The sequence below is a fragment of the Balaenoptera physalus genome (assembly GCF_965194825.1).
Source record: "Balaenoptera physalus genome assembly, chromosome: 21".
NCBI lineage: Eukaryota > Metazoa > Chordata > Mammalia > Artiodactyla > Balaenopteridae > Balaenoptera > Balaenoptera physalus.
Window position 1 is genome coordinate 37,030,746 of NC_138902.1, and position 14,560 is coordinate 37,045,305.

The 14,560-nt window shown below is 47.3% G+C and overlaps 2 protein-coding genes across 2 annotated transcripts in view; one reads left to right on the top strand and one right to left on the bottom strand.

Annotated features, from left to right (window-relative positions):
- The window catches only part of CSMD1 (CUB and Sushi multiple domains 1), a gene marked incomplete at its 5' end in the record, with an annotated part of 1,822,885 nt that extends 1,809,718 nt beyond the window's left edge, over positions 1–13,167 (bottom strand). Inside the window, one exon of the mRNA XM_082444064.1 lies at positions 13,083–13,167. Coding sequence (XP_082300190.1) covers positions 13,083–13,167 — 85 coding nt within the window. The remainder of the gene's footprint in view (positions 1–13,082) is intronic.
- LOC309651595 (uncharacterized protein) overlaps positions 12,403–14,560 on the top strand; it is a gene marked incomplete at its 5' end in the record, with an annotated part of 10,262 nt that continues 8,104 nt past the window's right edge. The window contains 1 exon segment of the mRNA XM_082444426.1: positions 12,403–13,337. Coding sequence (XP_082300552.1) covers positions 12,403–13,337 — 935 coding nt within the window.

Consider the following 14,560-nt stretch of genomic DNA (forward strand, 5'->3'; position numbering starts at 1 on the left):
TTAGATTAGTAACTGCCAGGTACCGTTCTAAGCTTTTTATCTGTGCTCATTCATCGAATCCTTATTAAAGTCCAGTTAACAGCTCTGTGCAAAGATGAGGATACAGTGTATGAGAGAGTTTTATGTCCTTTAAGGCATATACTACTAGGGGCAGATATGGAGACTGAACCCTAACTGTTTAGCTGCCTGGAGGATGCTGTCAGACACATAAAACACAGCATTTCTGTATATCCTGTCCAAAATGGTACCCTGAGTACATAAAAACTTAAGACAATTTCTATCCTCCGACATTAATGGTCAATCGAAAAAATGAACTGGTTCTCACTTCTGTGGAGTGATTTCAGGATTCAAGTGCTTCTAATCATTAAGAAATGCAAACAGGCAACTGTCTAATTGTACTAATTGGAGCAGTTCCAATAAATAAAAGATTTCAGTGTAGTGGAATTTCAAGTGTTGAGCTCTTCGGAATTAAATATTCTTCCATGACAAATGTGTCCTCCAACTGATTGTTGATAGAAAATATATTAACTATGGACACAAAGGGAGCACCAGCTAAGTGACATTGTGGCACTGTGTTTTTCCTGACCTAAAAAAAATTATGGCAGGTAACTATTTAACAAAGTAGCTAAATCTTTTAACATGTTTCCATCCTACTGAGGGTCCTGCAGTGCCCCCAGTGGTCCTGGACCATCTCAGGAGTATGAAGGTTGAATGCTGTGCTTCTCTAGCTGCTAGGATCATACCAGGTTTTTAGTTTAAGCCTAGAACATTCCTAGCCACACTGTCCTCACGGACGATCATGTCAGGAGATTATTACTCAGTGCTGCTGCTGTACTTACACCAGGGGGATGGCGGGGGTGGAGGAGACGGAGAGTTGGGTCACCAAGAGGCATGTGGGCTCCCATGGGAGGAGTGTTCGCTTAGACTCAGTTCTGCCTTAGTTTTCCCTATGAATTTGTACAAGACACAAGTTCTCTGGACACAAATAAAAGAGTGGACTTATAAACCTGAAGGTCACTTCAAATTCAAAAATCTTATAATCTATCTCTGCTCATCAGCATGATCTGATAAAAGCTACTTGTCTTCCCCCCCCACCCCAGGTAATTCTTTTCAATTTAAGAACTATTATTTTATTTAGAGAAGTTTGACATAGTTACCCAAAAAAGTCAAACGACACTTAAACGCCAATGCTATAACGTGTGCATCTTTTCAGATATTTTTACATGTGTAAAAAAGTAACTTGACTTTTCCCTACATGAAAATGGGAATGGCATATACATACTATTTTGAATTTTCAACTTAATCCTTTATCATCGACATGCTTTCGTAAAGGCAACACAGTGTGCTATAGAACAATTTATTTAGCTATTTTAGGATGACTGACATTTAAGCTCTAATTTTTCACTATCAGAGAGAGGGCTAAAATGAATATGCATATATTGCTGAAGGATGTATCACATTTCTGGGCTAAAATATCTGCTACTTTAGAATTGTGATTGGTATGGCCAAATTATCTCCTCCCTAAATTTTTCTAGATATACAACAATAGTGTATGGAAGTGATTTCTCTATGTACTTGCAAACATGTGATATACCAAGTATAGTTTTACAAATGCATTGGGGAAAATATAACATTCATTTTTTAATGTTATTTTGATCAATAATAAGTTTAGGGTTCTTTTCCTACATTTATCATTTATGTTTGTTCTTTCTATAAAATATTTATATTTGTTGCCCATTTTTAATCAGGTCCTTGGCCATTTGCTTATTGACTGAACGATGCTCTTTCTATATCAATATATTTCTAGGACACCATGGTGCACAGACTCTTAGGGTGGCCTCCACAATCCCTGCCTCCTGTTGTTTATGTCCTGTACAGTTCCCTGTCCCTTGAGGTGGGCAGGACCTGGGTCTTACTTCTAACCAACAGAATAATGGAAAAAGTGATGGGCTACACATGCTTGCGTGTCCATGATCATATGATTACATATAATGCCGTAGCACCCTACTTGCTGGAGTCTCTCTCTCTTTCTCTGGCTTTGAGCCATGCTGGGAAGCCCCATGAGGCAAGGAACCATGACGGCCTCTCAAGGAACTGAGGGTGAGCTCTGGCCAATGGCCAGCAATAAACTTAAGCTCTCAGTCCTACAACCACAAGGAATGGAATTCCGCCAGCCACCTGAGTCATCTCAGGACTGGGTCCTTCCCCAGCTGAGCTTCAGGTTAGACTAAAGTCCCAGCCAACACCTTGATTACAGCCTTGTCAGATCATAGGCAGAGGGCGTGTGACCCAGCTACTCTGTACACAGACACCGACACAGAGAAACTATAATCCTATCTCTGTGCTGTTTTAAGCTTCTGGGTTGCGGTAATAATGTTACATAGCAATAGCTTGCTGATACAGACAGTGTTGAGAAGGAAGACTCCTCCTCCACTCGTCCTTCACAGCTCGATTTTCTAGCTCTTAACTGTTCCTGGTGATGTCTGGTCCGGCAGGGAGGATAAAAGTGGGGAACAGAGGACAACATAACATGATCTTGCTATGAATATCTTCCACTTTCTGACTCGATTCCTCCTTAATTTGGGACAAAGAATGAACACTCACTAAAAGGCATAAAAAAAAAGTGGCTCAAACCTCTTTTTCCGATTTTAAGGCTTAAATAAATGACACAAGATCTCCAATTTATGTACTTTTTTTCCTTCTCACAGGTTTTGTTCGTACATATAAAAGTAAGAAAACCCATCATCACTTCACTGTGTCATGTAACACTTCATATTATTTTTATCACAACTGTTTTTTAAAAGGCCTCTTATTGTCCATCCATCACAAAATTGAAAGAAAAACACATTTGCCAGGAGCTATAAATCATACCCCCAAGTTTGGCGTGGCTGTAGTTTTGGTACTTTCGGGTCAGAATACCCCTCATTTTTTAAATACCCTGACACCATGTCTCTTCTATTTGTCTTGTTGCCACTAGAGAACACTGGGAAAGTAATTTTGTAATTGCAGTGGTAAAAGAAAGAGATTAGTTCTTTTTTGTTCTGTAATCCTCTTATATAATTCTTTTAAATTAAAAAGCAGAGAGAGAAAATAGCCATGAAGATCAAAATGACAATTGTAGGTTGACATATCTGAACACGCTCTAATATCATTAAATTATTATCACCGGAAGAAGAAAAATTGCAAACAGCCCAGATACCTTACTTTGTATACAAAGAGAAACAATTATGAGAAAGAAACATGAATGAATCAAATAAGGGTGGCAAAATAATAACTTGGATATAGTGTTTCAAAGCTAATTATTTTGACATGTTCTAGCTTAGGTATGTGAATAAATAAATCATGCACAGTGACCTGAAAAAATCATTACTGATACCTTCCATTGGTCATCTCTTTCCTATGAGTCCTTTCACAAAATATTTTCAACACATTAATTTGACTCACAAAAAAATGGAGAGAATCAGGTATATGAGAACAGTTGTTTATTCATTGAAGGAATAGTGAACGTATAAGGAAGCATGATGACAGTGTGACAGTTCCAAGAATGTCTTTCGATTCTCCAAATGTTAAGATCTATGAAGTATCACTTTGCTGTACACTGGAAACTAACACAACATTGTAAATCAACTATATTTCAATAAAAAAAAAAATCTATGAAGTAAGAATGATATAAACAAACGGAAACAAAACCAGCAATGTTCTTGTTTGTTTGTTTTGTTTTAGAAGATCCTAAACTTTCAATTTACAATCTTATGAAAGATCATCGTGAAACACAGTAAGTAACAAAGAAATTCAGATGAAGGAGCGATTGGGTGACTGGCTTACGGGAGAGGTAAGTAGAAGCGAACTCAAGCTGCTAGGCTTGGGATAAATGGAATCAAGGTGCATTTCAGGATGTGCATTAAACTGATTTAGCTGAAGTTGGAGTCACCAGGAGGAAGCATAGAGACAGAGCGTGAGAGATGAAGCTGGATTATGAAACACCCTGAAAGTCAGTTTGGGGGAAACACGCTGTATTCTGCACAAGTACATATAGTACTTAGGATGCCAAAACACACTGCCAGTAAACCAAAAAGCGCTTTTCTTCCTACCTAATGTTCTGTTTGTATTACATTCTGGAGGTCATTACAACAAAACACGACAGTTACACCAACAATCCTGGAACTTGGGGGTAAAAGATGTTTCAGATAACAAAAATTCCCGTTTCCAAGAAATAGATTCCCAGCCAAAGAAGGGTAGGGTCTGACCCACTGGCTGCGTGAGGGAAGGAGGAGGGAAGGCCAAGAAAAAGATGTGTATTTTCCTATTTCAGGAAATAGTCTTAGGACAGTAGTTTACATGCCTTCACATTTGGTCTTTTAGCTTTAAGGACCCACAGAAGAATTTCTGAGGAGTCTTCCATCAAGCATCAATATTTATAGGTTCATCGACACGCTCAACACTTAACCTGGTCCTTGCTGGGCTTTAAAAAAAAGTGTGGGGGGCGGTGTCTGGCCGTACTTCCTCAGGGCCGGTTCTCACTCACCTTCTTTCCCACTCCTTTTGCCCCTGTTCTTTCTCCTCCACTCTTTGAGAGGCTGTGTCAAGATCTCACCTCTCATGCAAACTCCTCTCCAACATCCGCATGAGCTTTAATGTCTCTGACACAGTCTAATATTTGTATAAACGCTAATCAAAGTCAAGCTATTTTAGTTTTGTTGTTGCTTCTGTTTTGAAGGATGTAAGCTCCAGGAGGGGCGTCACAGATTCAGTCTTCTTTGTTAAAGTGTGTAGGTAAATAGCAAGCACTTGTGAATTCCAGTGATACTGACCTGAGTGATTCTAGTGGCCACCTGCTGGGACGCTTCAAGTGAGCCCAAGGGTGACTATAAACCTATTTAAGAGTCTAGACTTCCCAAATCTCTTCTCTGGCCCCTAGGTCTTCATTGCTAAGCACGGTAGTTGACTAGAGACATACATTTCCCTCAAATGATAGCAGCTCCTTCTAGATGCTTAAATGTAATAATGAGATGATTTTTCCCGCTTGACTTTCTCTTGATGTTATCTACAAAAAAATTTTTAAAGCATAAGGATTTATATTTAGAAAATGTCATATTGTTTCCATCTACAAGGGCGCACTCCTACTGAGCAGGCAGCCCGCACATAAACTGCAACCTCATTTCTAGAGCCAGCACCGTAAAGAAGAGAAAACTCTAATGGCTCGATTTGACTTAAACTGCTCACAATGATTATATTTTGAAAGAAAGGAGAACAAGAATGAGACGGACAGGAAGGCAAGATTGATGCCGAAGAAATGTACATTTCTAGCGCAAGAAGGGAAGTATCTGCTCCATTTTGTTAATTTCTTGTAAAAATGTGACCCTTCTTATGTTGTCAGGGTCCCTCCTCTATTATGTACGAAGTGTCAATCACACCCTGCAAGTCGTAACTACCCACAGCTGTATTATACATCAAAGTACATCACTTTTCTAACCACACACGAAAAAAGTCTGAAACAAGGAGACAAAAATTGTTGACAGCCTTTGAACACACTCTGGTTCATTCTTTGAAAGAAAAGTGAATATCCTTTAGCCCAGGAGAATCCATTTTCCTAAGAAGGTGCTGTGTTTAACTTTCTGTATCTCTGAAGATTCTCTATTTGCATAAAAGTCAAAGGTCTGTGGTGCTGATTATCCATTTACTGATAGAAAAAGGAAGTGAAAATTCACTCAGAGAGTTCTCTGGTTTTAAGAACTCGGGTCAAGGGTGCGGAATTTTATAGGAACAGGAATGGCGAGAGCCCACCATATATTTTACATGACTCTCAACTTCACGTAGACAATTACTCACTTGTAAAAGATCAATAAAGACACTTTCTCTTAAAAACAAGAGGAGAAATAAGTAAGTTTCTGTGAAGAAAGGCACAGAGATTCACCAGGCATCTGGAAAAGGACTGCTTAGAATTCACAATTAATTTCAAAGGCTTTAATTCATTAGAGATCACTCCCCAAATAATTCTAATTTTAATCTAACACTTAGCTCCTTCTTCTGTAACACTAATCATATCAGAGTATACTAAACAGTAAAAGAAAAAAAAATAATTTATTCGTACGGCATTTTTATATGAAAGAGTACAATTATCCCTTGAAGTCATCCCATAATATAAACACTACAGACAAGGAACTTGAATCTCAGCTTTGCTGCAAAACCATTAAAAAAAAAAAAAAAAAAAGATTAAACAGCCTAGAATGATGAACACTGATAATGGGGGCACTAGTGATAAAGAAGAAATCTTCTGAAATAATTGCACAGTTTCATAATATAGTATATTCGTCATGAAATCAGGGTGGGCTAATTAGCCTGTGAAGTCTACGTGAAGAGGTTATTAGATTTTGAGGACTCTTATTGAAAGGGAGGTCGAGATAGACAGATAGAAAGATAGATAAACAGATATACAGAAAGATAGATCTCTGACACCACCCAAAACTACTATTGAGAATCACCTGAGGGAGAAGCCTTGGGATTTGCATTGAAACAAGGCCTCAAGTGATTATTATGCACACAAAGTTTGCAAAAGATTATTCAAAAACTCGACATCAAGGCCACAATGCCAACATCTACTACGATAAAGGTAACATGTTTAGTACCCAAAACATACATTGGAGAAATGCTTGATGTCCTCAAAAGCTGCTCTGATTCCACTGGGACTCATGTGGCTTAAAATTATCTGGATAAATCAGGCAGACAGTTGGATTTACATTAATCCAACATGCCACATGAGGTTTTCTTGGATCTTACTGAGGTGAAACAAAACACACACAACCCGAAAATAAATGAATAAAGGTGCTTAGAATCAGGGTAATATTTTATGTAATTTAAATCTCTGGTTGCAATAATATCCTAAAAGTGACTCATTTGTGAAAAAAACTGGGAAGTAGTAGTATCAATGAGATTCTTTCATGCCTCTATCTCCCTTGATCTCATGTTAGTAACAAGGATAATTTTTAAATCACAAAGCATTATTCATGACTTCCGGCTTTCCAGACAATGGGGCAAAATCACATTAAGATTATAAGCATTAAGATGGAAGTATCACTTTTATTCTACTTATATTTGCAAAGAATGACAATCGTGAAATATCCCTTTCCCTTTTATAGCTTTCCCGGAGCTAAAACTAGTGCAAAATAAAGCAGGAGGATTTCAACCAATAAATTGCAAAATGTATTAGAAGCATAAAAGATACAGTAGTTATTTTTAATACATGTCCACGCCTGCATGTTTTTCATTCACCAAAGAAGTTTTAGCATGAGATACATATAGTGGGTCAAAGTAACAGTGACTCTAAATCAAGTTAATTTGTTGTAATGTTATTCCTAAGTAGAATGTTTCCAGCATATGCAGAAGGAGGTTTTGCTAAATGAGACAGTGTGCCTAGCGATGATGAAATCTCCTGCACCTAGAACAAAGATGTTCAAGACTAAAGACAGACCGTGCAGCCTCCTTAGACCACTGAGGGCATTTCCTCTCCTCCAAACTAGGGGTTGGTATAAACGGTTTAAGGAAATTGCAGCTAAATTCAAAAATGAAAAGAAAAGAAAAAAGTGTTTCATACTCTGCATCCAAAGAGGTTGATCTGTGGTGGGGGGGAGGAGGACCACACGCTGTGCATTATTTCCATAAAGCTGCTACAGTCAGTTTTAACCAGTTCAATGAAAAAATTTTCTTCTATTCTTTTTTTCTATAATGGGAATTTTAATTCTGGTACTTATCCACTTGCATACTTGGGCCTAAATTCCACCCTACATATGGACAAATTAGTCAAAGGTCATTTAAGATCATCTTAACATCACTGTACAAGAGACGTATTTCCTTGCACTTAGGCAAATACCTAAATATGATTATCTGATTTTCATACTCACAGGTGGTCCTGAAATGGACACCCAGTGAGCTAAGCCCAGTGGCCATGCAACTGAAGACAAGCTCAAGGGGTTGATTTCCTTTAGGATCAGTTATTTTCAGCCCAGCCAAAGTGTCAATTTCTTTGCCCCAGATGGCACATCCAGCCAATTCTCCTGTTTCAAACATTATCCATGTCTGGTCTCCATGGTGGCCTGACTGCAAAGTGAAACTGGTTTGATTCTATCAGTTACCACTACTGGTCCAGTAATCCAGCTTCCTACTCCAGCGGCACAGGGACCAACAGGCTTTTAAATATGACCAGGTAACCCAAGGACGCAAATACCGTAGGCTGTACAATATCTATACCTTTAACTCAGATGTCTTCTTCTGATGTATTAGCTAAACAAATAAAATTAAAAGACAACATAGCTTTGTCATCTACTCTATGCAAGGAGTACCCAATCAACTTCTTAATTCCAGAGAGAAATGAACCTCACCAGAAAAATAGAAAAGGCTAAAGGGAATGTGAAGTTTAAAATCGCACGTATGCAAGTCCTACTGGCTTATTTTCACTGTGAGCTCAGCAGAAAGAGGCCCACTTAGAATTCCGTAGAGCACAGAGTATTTATTATGCCATTTGCATTTTGACAGCTTAGAAATGTCTACACTGGATTTGCTATTTCCTCTGCAATGAGCGCTAACCTGCCACGGAGCCTTTGTTTATCTGTTTCTTAAAGGAAGCAGAACCATTTTCTTGACATTTTCAAAGCCCTGTTGGCGTTTGTTTGAGACAAAAAACTGGAGACTAAGGAAGCATTGCCCCCAGGAGGAGCTGCTTCTGCCTGTATGGACTTTCCTTTTATTTTTCAGTAGTTGTGGCATGCTGGCTTAGTTGCCCTGCGGCATGTGGGACCTTAGTTCCCTGACCAGGGATCGAACCTGAGTCCCCTGCATTATAAGGCAGATTCTTTACCACTGGACCACCAGGGAAGTCCCTGTACTAACTTTCAACTGTAGTTCTGGCCTTCTTCTCATCAAGCAGGACTGGCCAGCTGAAAGCCAATATCAAAATAGTGATTCCCTTTCCTTTCAAGGTCTGTGTTTGCAGAGATTCTTGAGACCTGAGGGAATTCTACTACCACTTACTACCTGCTATTGGCTCCTCGGGACTTGTTTAATGAGACCTCACTGTCCTACTAGTCAAGTTTACAAAACCTGTCACTTAGGAAGAAAGCCTCTCCTTTGCTTACCTTTTTAAGGACTTAAAATCCCTAATGAAGAATTATATAGGTGCTCCAGAAGCACTAGAGCTATGGGCTGAAGAGTTATAAACTGGAAAAGAAAAAACAAACAAACAAAAAAACCCAGAATCCTTTGACAACTCAATAAAAAATAAATGTGATTTGCTAAGCAGATCACGAATGCAGAAACATTAACTTCCTTTTAGATGGCCTGCCTTTTTAGTGATCAGGGGTTGCCCTCGAAAGCCACTTATTCACAGGAGTTCCTGTCTCCCCTAGGAGAGAGTATATATATACATACGTGTGCAGTGGCCCAGCCATCAGGATCCTGGCCAGCAAATGAAAGGTCTTAGCATCCTTCCTGGTGATGAGAATTGAGGTAACTCACATAGAAGTTGGCAGGTTTGGGAAACACCTCTCTCTCTCCCCCCCCCCCACCCCGCTCCCTCCCTCCCTCTCTCTCCTTGTAGGGTTTCTGTGGAAATTTGGCAAGGCATACTTAAATCTCTTTGCTGGGTGGGTTGGTGAATTTCAGAATAAGGGATTTTGAGAAACACTCCACCTTTCTCTCCCAGGCTTCCTACGGTGAGACCCATAGGGCTACTATTATATGTGCCTCTTTTTAGGACACTTTCTGAATAATGCCTGCAAATAACTGCATTCTCCTTGCTGCACAAACTGGCAAAACACAACTGAGAAGCAAACTTTGTCCAAACAGGCAGTAGATCAGCCGCAGATAAAGGGCGCAAATCTCAGTGCTCACGGAATGAATTATTCCACCTACTTACTAGATGAATATTGTAGAGGCTTTCAAGCCTTCTTCCCTCTCCCGTGGTCCCTGCAAATGTGCTGCTTTTAAAGAGGTATGTACACTTGAGACTCAACCTTTACAACAGCGTTGGTAATCAAAAAGAAAAAGAGTATCACAAGGGAATCCCGGGTACCCCAGGCCGAAAGCACAACCAACTACAGCTGACAACCCGGGTACTGAAGGTACCGGGCTCTGATGACCGCGACCGCAGCCGCCTCCAGCCTCTCACGACTCGCAAACAGGTCACGAATTCCACCCCACGCATCGAAACTCTCCGCCCGCCTGCGCCGCCGCGGGAGCCGCCACCTGGGCGCGCGCGGCTCGGCTCCCGCGGCGGCGGCTGGCGCTGCCCCCAGCGCGCCCCGCTCCTCCTCAGGGAAGCCCTCCCGCGCGCCTGCGGCCCGGGCGCCCCCCAGCAGAGGCCAGACCTCGGCCACCCGGGCTCGCTCGCCAAGGGGACTGCGACACCCCCCCGCCCCCCAGCGCGCTCGCAGGGCCTCGCCGGCGCTGGCGTCCCCAGCCTCCTGCCCGCATCCCGCTCGCACGCGGCCACCTGCGCGCCCACTTGACCCCGCGGGCGCGGAGGAGACGCGGCCCCGGACCCCCCGGGGGTGATGGGGAGCTACGCGCAGCCACCGCAGCCTCCGCCAAGCAACAGCGCAGGGAGCGCGGCCGCTCCACGCGCAAATACACACACACACACACACACACACACACACACACACACACCCTACTCTCGGTGCCTCACGCGCAAATACACACACACACACACACACACACTCTACTCTCGGCCCCTTACGCGCAAATACACACACACACACATACACCCTACTCTCGGCCCCTTACGCGCAAATACACACACACACACACTCTACTCTCGGTGCCTCACGCGTAAATACACACACACACACACCCTACTCTCGGCCCCTTACGCGCAAATACACACACACACACACACACACACACCCTACTCTCGCACCGCGCACGCCAGGGGGCCTGGGACCCTGGGTTCCACTTCTTGGCTTCTGCAGCCGGCACCGGGGACCCCCAGCGCGCAGGAGGCTCTGTCTTCCGTGCGGCTGCCCCTCCAGGGAGCCCAGGACTTTGCGCCCCTTGCCGGGTTGACCCGGGATCGGCCAGGGCAACCCCCGGCCCGTCCCCGCCCGAGCCCAGAGGCCCGGCCCACCCGCGCGGCGGCGGCGGCATCCGCCCGGCACACAAGTGTGCGGATTATTAAGCAGCCCGGGCAGGGCCGCCGCCTCCTCGGCGCAGCAAGCCCTGCGAATTGCAGGGGAAGGGCGCTCGGAGCGCGCGGAACCGCGGGGAACCGAGAGTGCGCTCAGAGGCTGAGCTGCCTGCCGAGGCCGGGAGGCGGCCGGGGCCCAGCTGGGCTTGGAGCGCTGGGGAGAGGGGCGGGAAGTTGTGCCGAGTTGCGTAGCAGGTGTTTCCTCTCCGCGCAGGGGCTTGGTGGGACCCCCGACACACAGACGCACACCTGCCAGGGACAGCCCTCTTTGCCCTCGACCCTTCCTGCTTCGCCCTCTGTGCCCAGCCAGTCCAGCGCGCCCGGAGGCCGCTGCCCGCCCGCCCGGCTCGGCTGGCCGTGCCTCCGCGGTGGCTCCATCAGCGGGGCGGCTGGACCAAGCCGGGCAGGTGGGCGGAGGGTCGGTGTCTTCGGGAAGCTCCCCAATCCCGAGCAACCCTGAGCTCCAGCAACTAACCCTGCGTTCGCGCTCCCTGGGATCGTGGGGCGCATTCCCACAGACACCCCTTTGTGACACCCCAGTGCTTGCCCGGAGGGGCTGGTGCCGAGCTGTCGGCTCTTAACCAGCCCCGGACGCAGGTGGAGAGGACGCCTAATCTGCCGTCGCTCCATCTCGCCCCAGGCTGGGCCCATCTGGAGTTTTCCTACGGAACCAGAGACAGTCCTCCTTCGCCTTGTCAATCACCCCTGAATCTGGAACACTGAAGGAATAGAAAATGGGAGGAAAAGAAGATGGAAGAATCTAGAGAGGAAAGGGGACTTTTACATGGGAAAGAGCAAATAGCCATTAAAAAGAAAAACAAACAAACAAAAAACATGATTTGACTCCATCCTTTAAAAAGGAAAAGAAAAAAATTATATAGATATTTTCGGGAGTGGGACGATGTGTGTTGATTGACGGAGCGCGGGGGGAGTATCCAAGGAGGCTACAATGAGGAAATGGGGGCAGGTACTTTGCAACGTGAAAATCCATCTATATCCCCTCTCTCTCTCTTCTCTGTCTCTCTCTCCCTGTCTCTCTGAATCAAGAGGGACCTTGTTTTCTTTCCCAGAGAATAGACAAGTGCAGGAGCTGCTGCCAGCCCCGAGGTTGCAGCCCGTAGGCTAGTTGGCGGAAAACATTCCCTAACTCGTTTCAAGGAGAACACCAAGTTCACGGAGCTCCAAGCCGAGGAGCGACCCGGGGACACTCCTCCCCCTGACCAGGGATGGCAGGGGGGAAGAACCCTGTGTGCAGGCGACTGTCGCTGGAGCTGAACCCCGTCCAGGTCTCCCTGCTCTCTCCACGCACCTCGCAGGCTCCTTCCAACTTGCAGGGAGCAAAGTGCGGGGAGAGGAAGGAGGGGGCGGCCTGGCCGAGGACGTGGGAGGGAGAGGGAGGAAGGGTGCGCGGTGCCCGGTCTGCAGGCCGCTTCGCCCGTGGCGCCCGGACCCCGAGAGGGCCAGAACTTGCCGGGCCGCCTCGGCCCGGGCCACTTTCCCAGCCGCTCCGGGTCCGGGGAGAACGTCCCGGGAACCACCGAGCCACCCGGACCCGCTGTGCCCACATCGCCGAGGAGGCACCACTGCCCGCCGCGGCGCGGTTTCAGCCCAACTCGGGGTTGGCTCCTTTCTCCCTAACAGCCCCCAGCGCCGAGAAAGGAGAGACATTTCGTTTCGGCCCAAGTCAGGGGGAAGGAGAGGCGGGGGTGGGGCGCGGGAGACGAGGGCGGGCAGAGGCGATGGAAGCCGCCTCCCGGCATCGCGGTCCCCGGGCGTCCGCGACGGAGAGCCACCGGCGGAGGCCGGCCGCTCGGTACCCTGCCCTCCTCCAAACGGGCCCCTGGTTCGCAAACGGGGCCTCGGAGGGTTCGCCCATCTCCCCCGGCAGCCGGCGAGCCCGCCTTACCCTTGGCTGCGGTGAGGAGCCCCGCGCACAGCGCCAGCAGCGCCAGCAGCGCCAGCAGCGCCTTGCATTTCCTCCGCGCAGTCATGTCTGCAGATATTCCACACGCGCACGACACCGATGGCTCTTCTCAGACGCGCCCGTCGCCTCCGAGGCACGGCAGGGCTACGGACAGAGCCCGAGAATCACCAGAGGGCAAGGCGAGCGGGGGCAAGATCCCGGTCCCCAGACCGGCCGCGCATCCGACGCCTCCCGCAGGTCTGGGCGCCCGGCTGGCTTCGCTCTCGTAGCATCGGGTCCCGAACCACTGCAGGCACGGCTGCGCTGCTCCGAGCGCCGACACCGGGCTGCCGGGCCGGGGCCGGGGCCGGGCGCCCGCCGAGCCGGGCAGGAAGGCAGCAAGGCGGCGAGGCTGCGGGAGGAGGCGAGGCGGCGAGAGGAGCGCGCGCAGCCGGGAGAGACCCGGAGCGGAGGCAGCTGGAGAGCCAGGCAGCGAGTGGGAGCTGCGGGAGGGACGGGGGGGGGGGGGGGCGAGGGGAGGAGAGCCAGTCTAGGGAGGGGAGGCGGAGAGCGCAGAAGACAGGCTGCTAGCTGCACAAGGAGCCGCTGCCGTGGCGGCCGGACTCAACCATCCCTACCCACGGAGAGGGGAAGGAGGCTGGGACGGCGCCATCCCAGACAGAGCCCGGCCTCGGGCCCCGGGCTCCCCGCGCCGCGCCGCGCTCTCCTCGGCCTCCGGCGCCGCCGTGCGCAGGCTGGGGAAGGAGTCTTGGGCGCTCGCGCGGGGGACACGCGCGCCACACACCCGCGAGAGGCCACGCCACCGGGCGACTCCGACACCCAGAGGGAGGCTGCGAGGGCAGGGGCTGGCCTCCGTCTGCCCATCTCTCTTCGTGCCTGCCCGGAGAGAAGCCCCCTGCGTAACTTGGGAAAGAAACCCAGTGGGAAAGAGAGCCACCAAGGCTCTAACTCCAAGGGAGGAAAATAAACATCGATTTACTTTATTTCGAGGTCATTTTTGGCAAGATGACGACTGGCATGGAGCTACAAAGCTTTTCCGATGTCCTGACTTAGGGTTAATCACGCACAAACCTACGTTCAGAATAAATTCAAAATTAGGAAGGGTGTCTAGAATTGATAGTGGGGTCTGGTGATGAGAGATGGCGTGCTGGCACACCTTCAGGTGCAACCCTACATAAAACGGAATGGGTCGGGTAGGGACTTGAGGAGAAAAGAGAGCTTCTTTTCTGAATCTGCAAAAAGATAAACGGAGCAGAGAGAGAACCCGGTGGTTGATAGAATGAGCCAGATTTCACCCAACTCCTAGAGGAGGTGTCCGAGCAATCTGGGGAGAATGCGTAAGGCAAGGCATTTCAGGGGAAGGTTCATAGGAAAATAGAAACCATAGGTGAATGCTCGTCTTCCTACAAAGGGTCTTTTGAAGGAGTCACCGTTTTGACCAAAAAGGGTTAGATAATTCC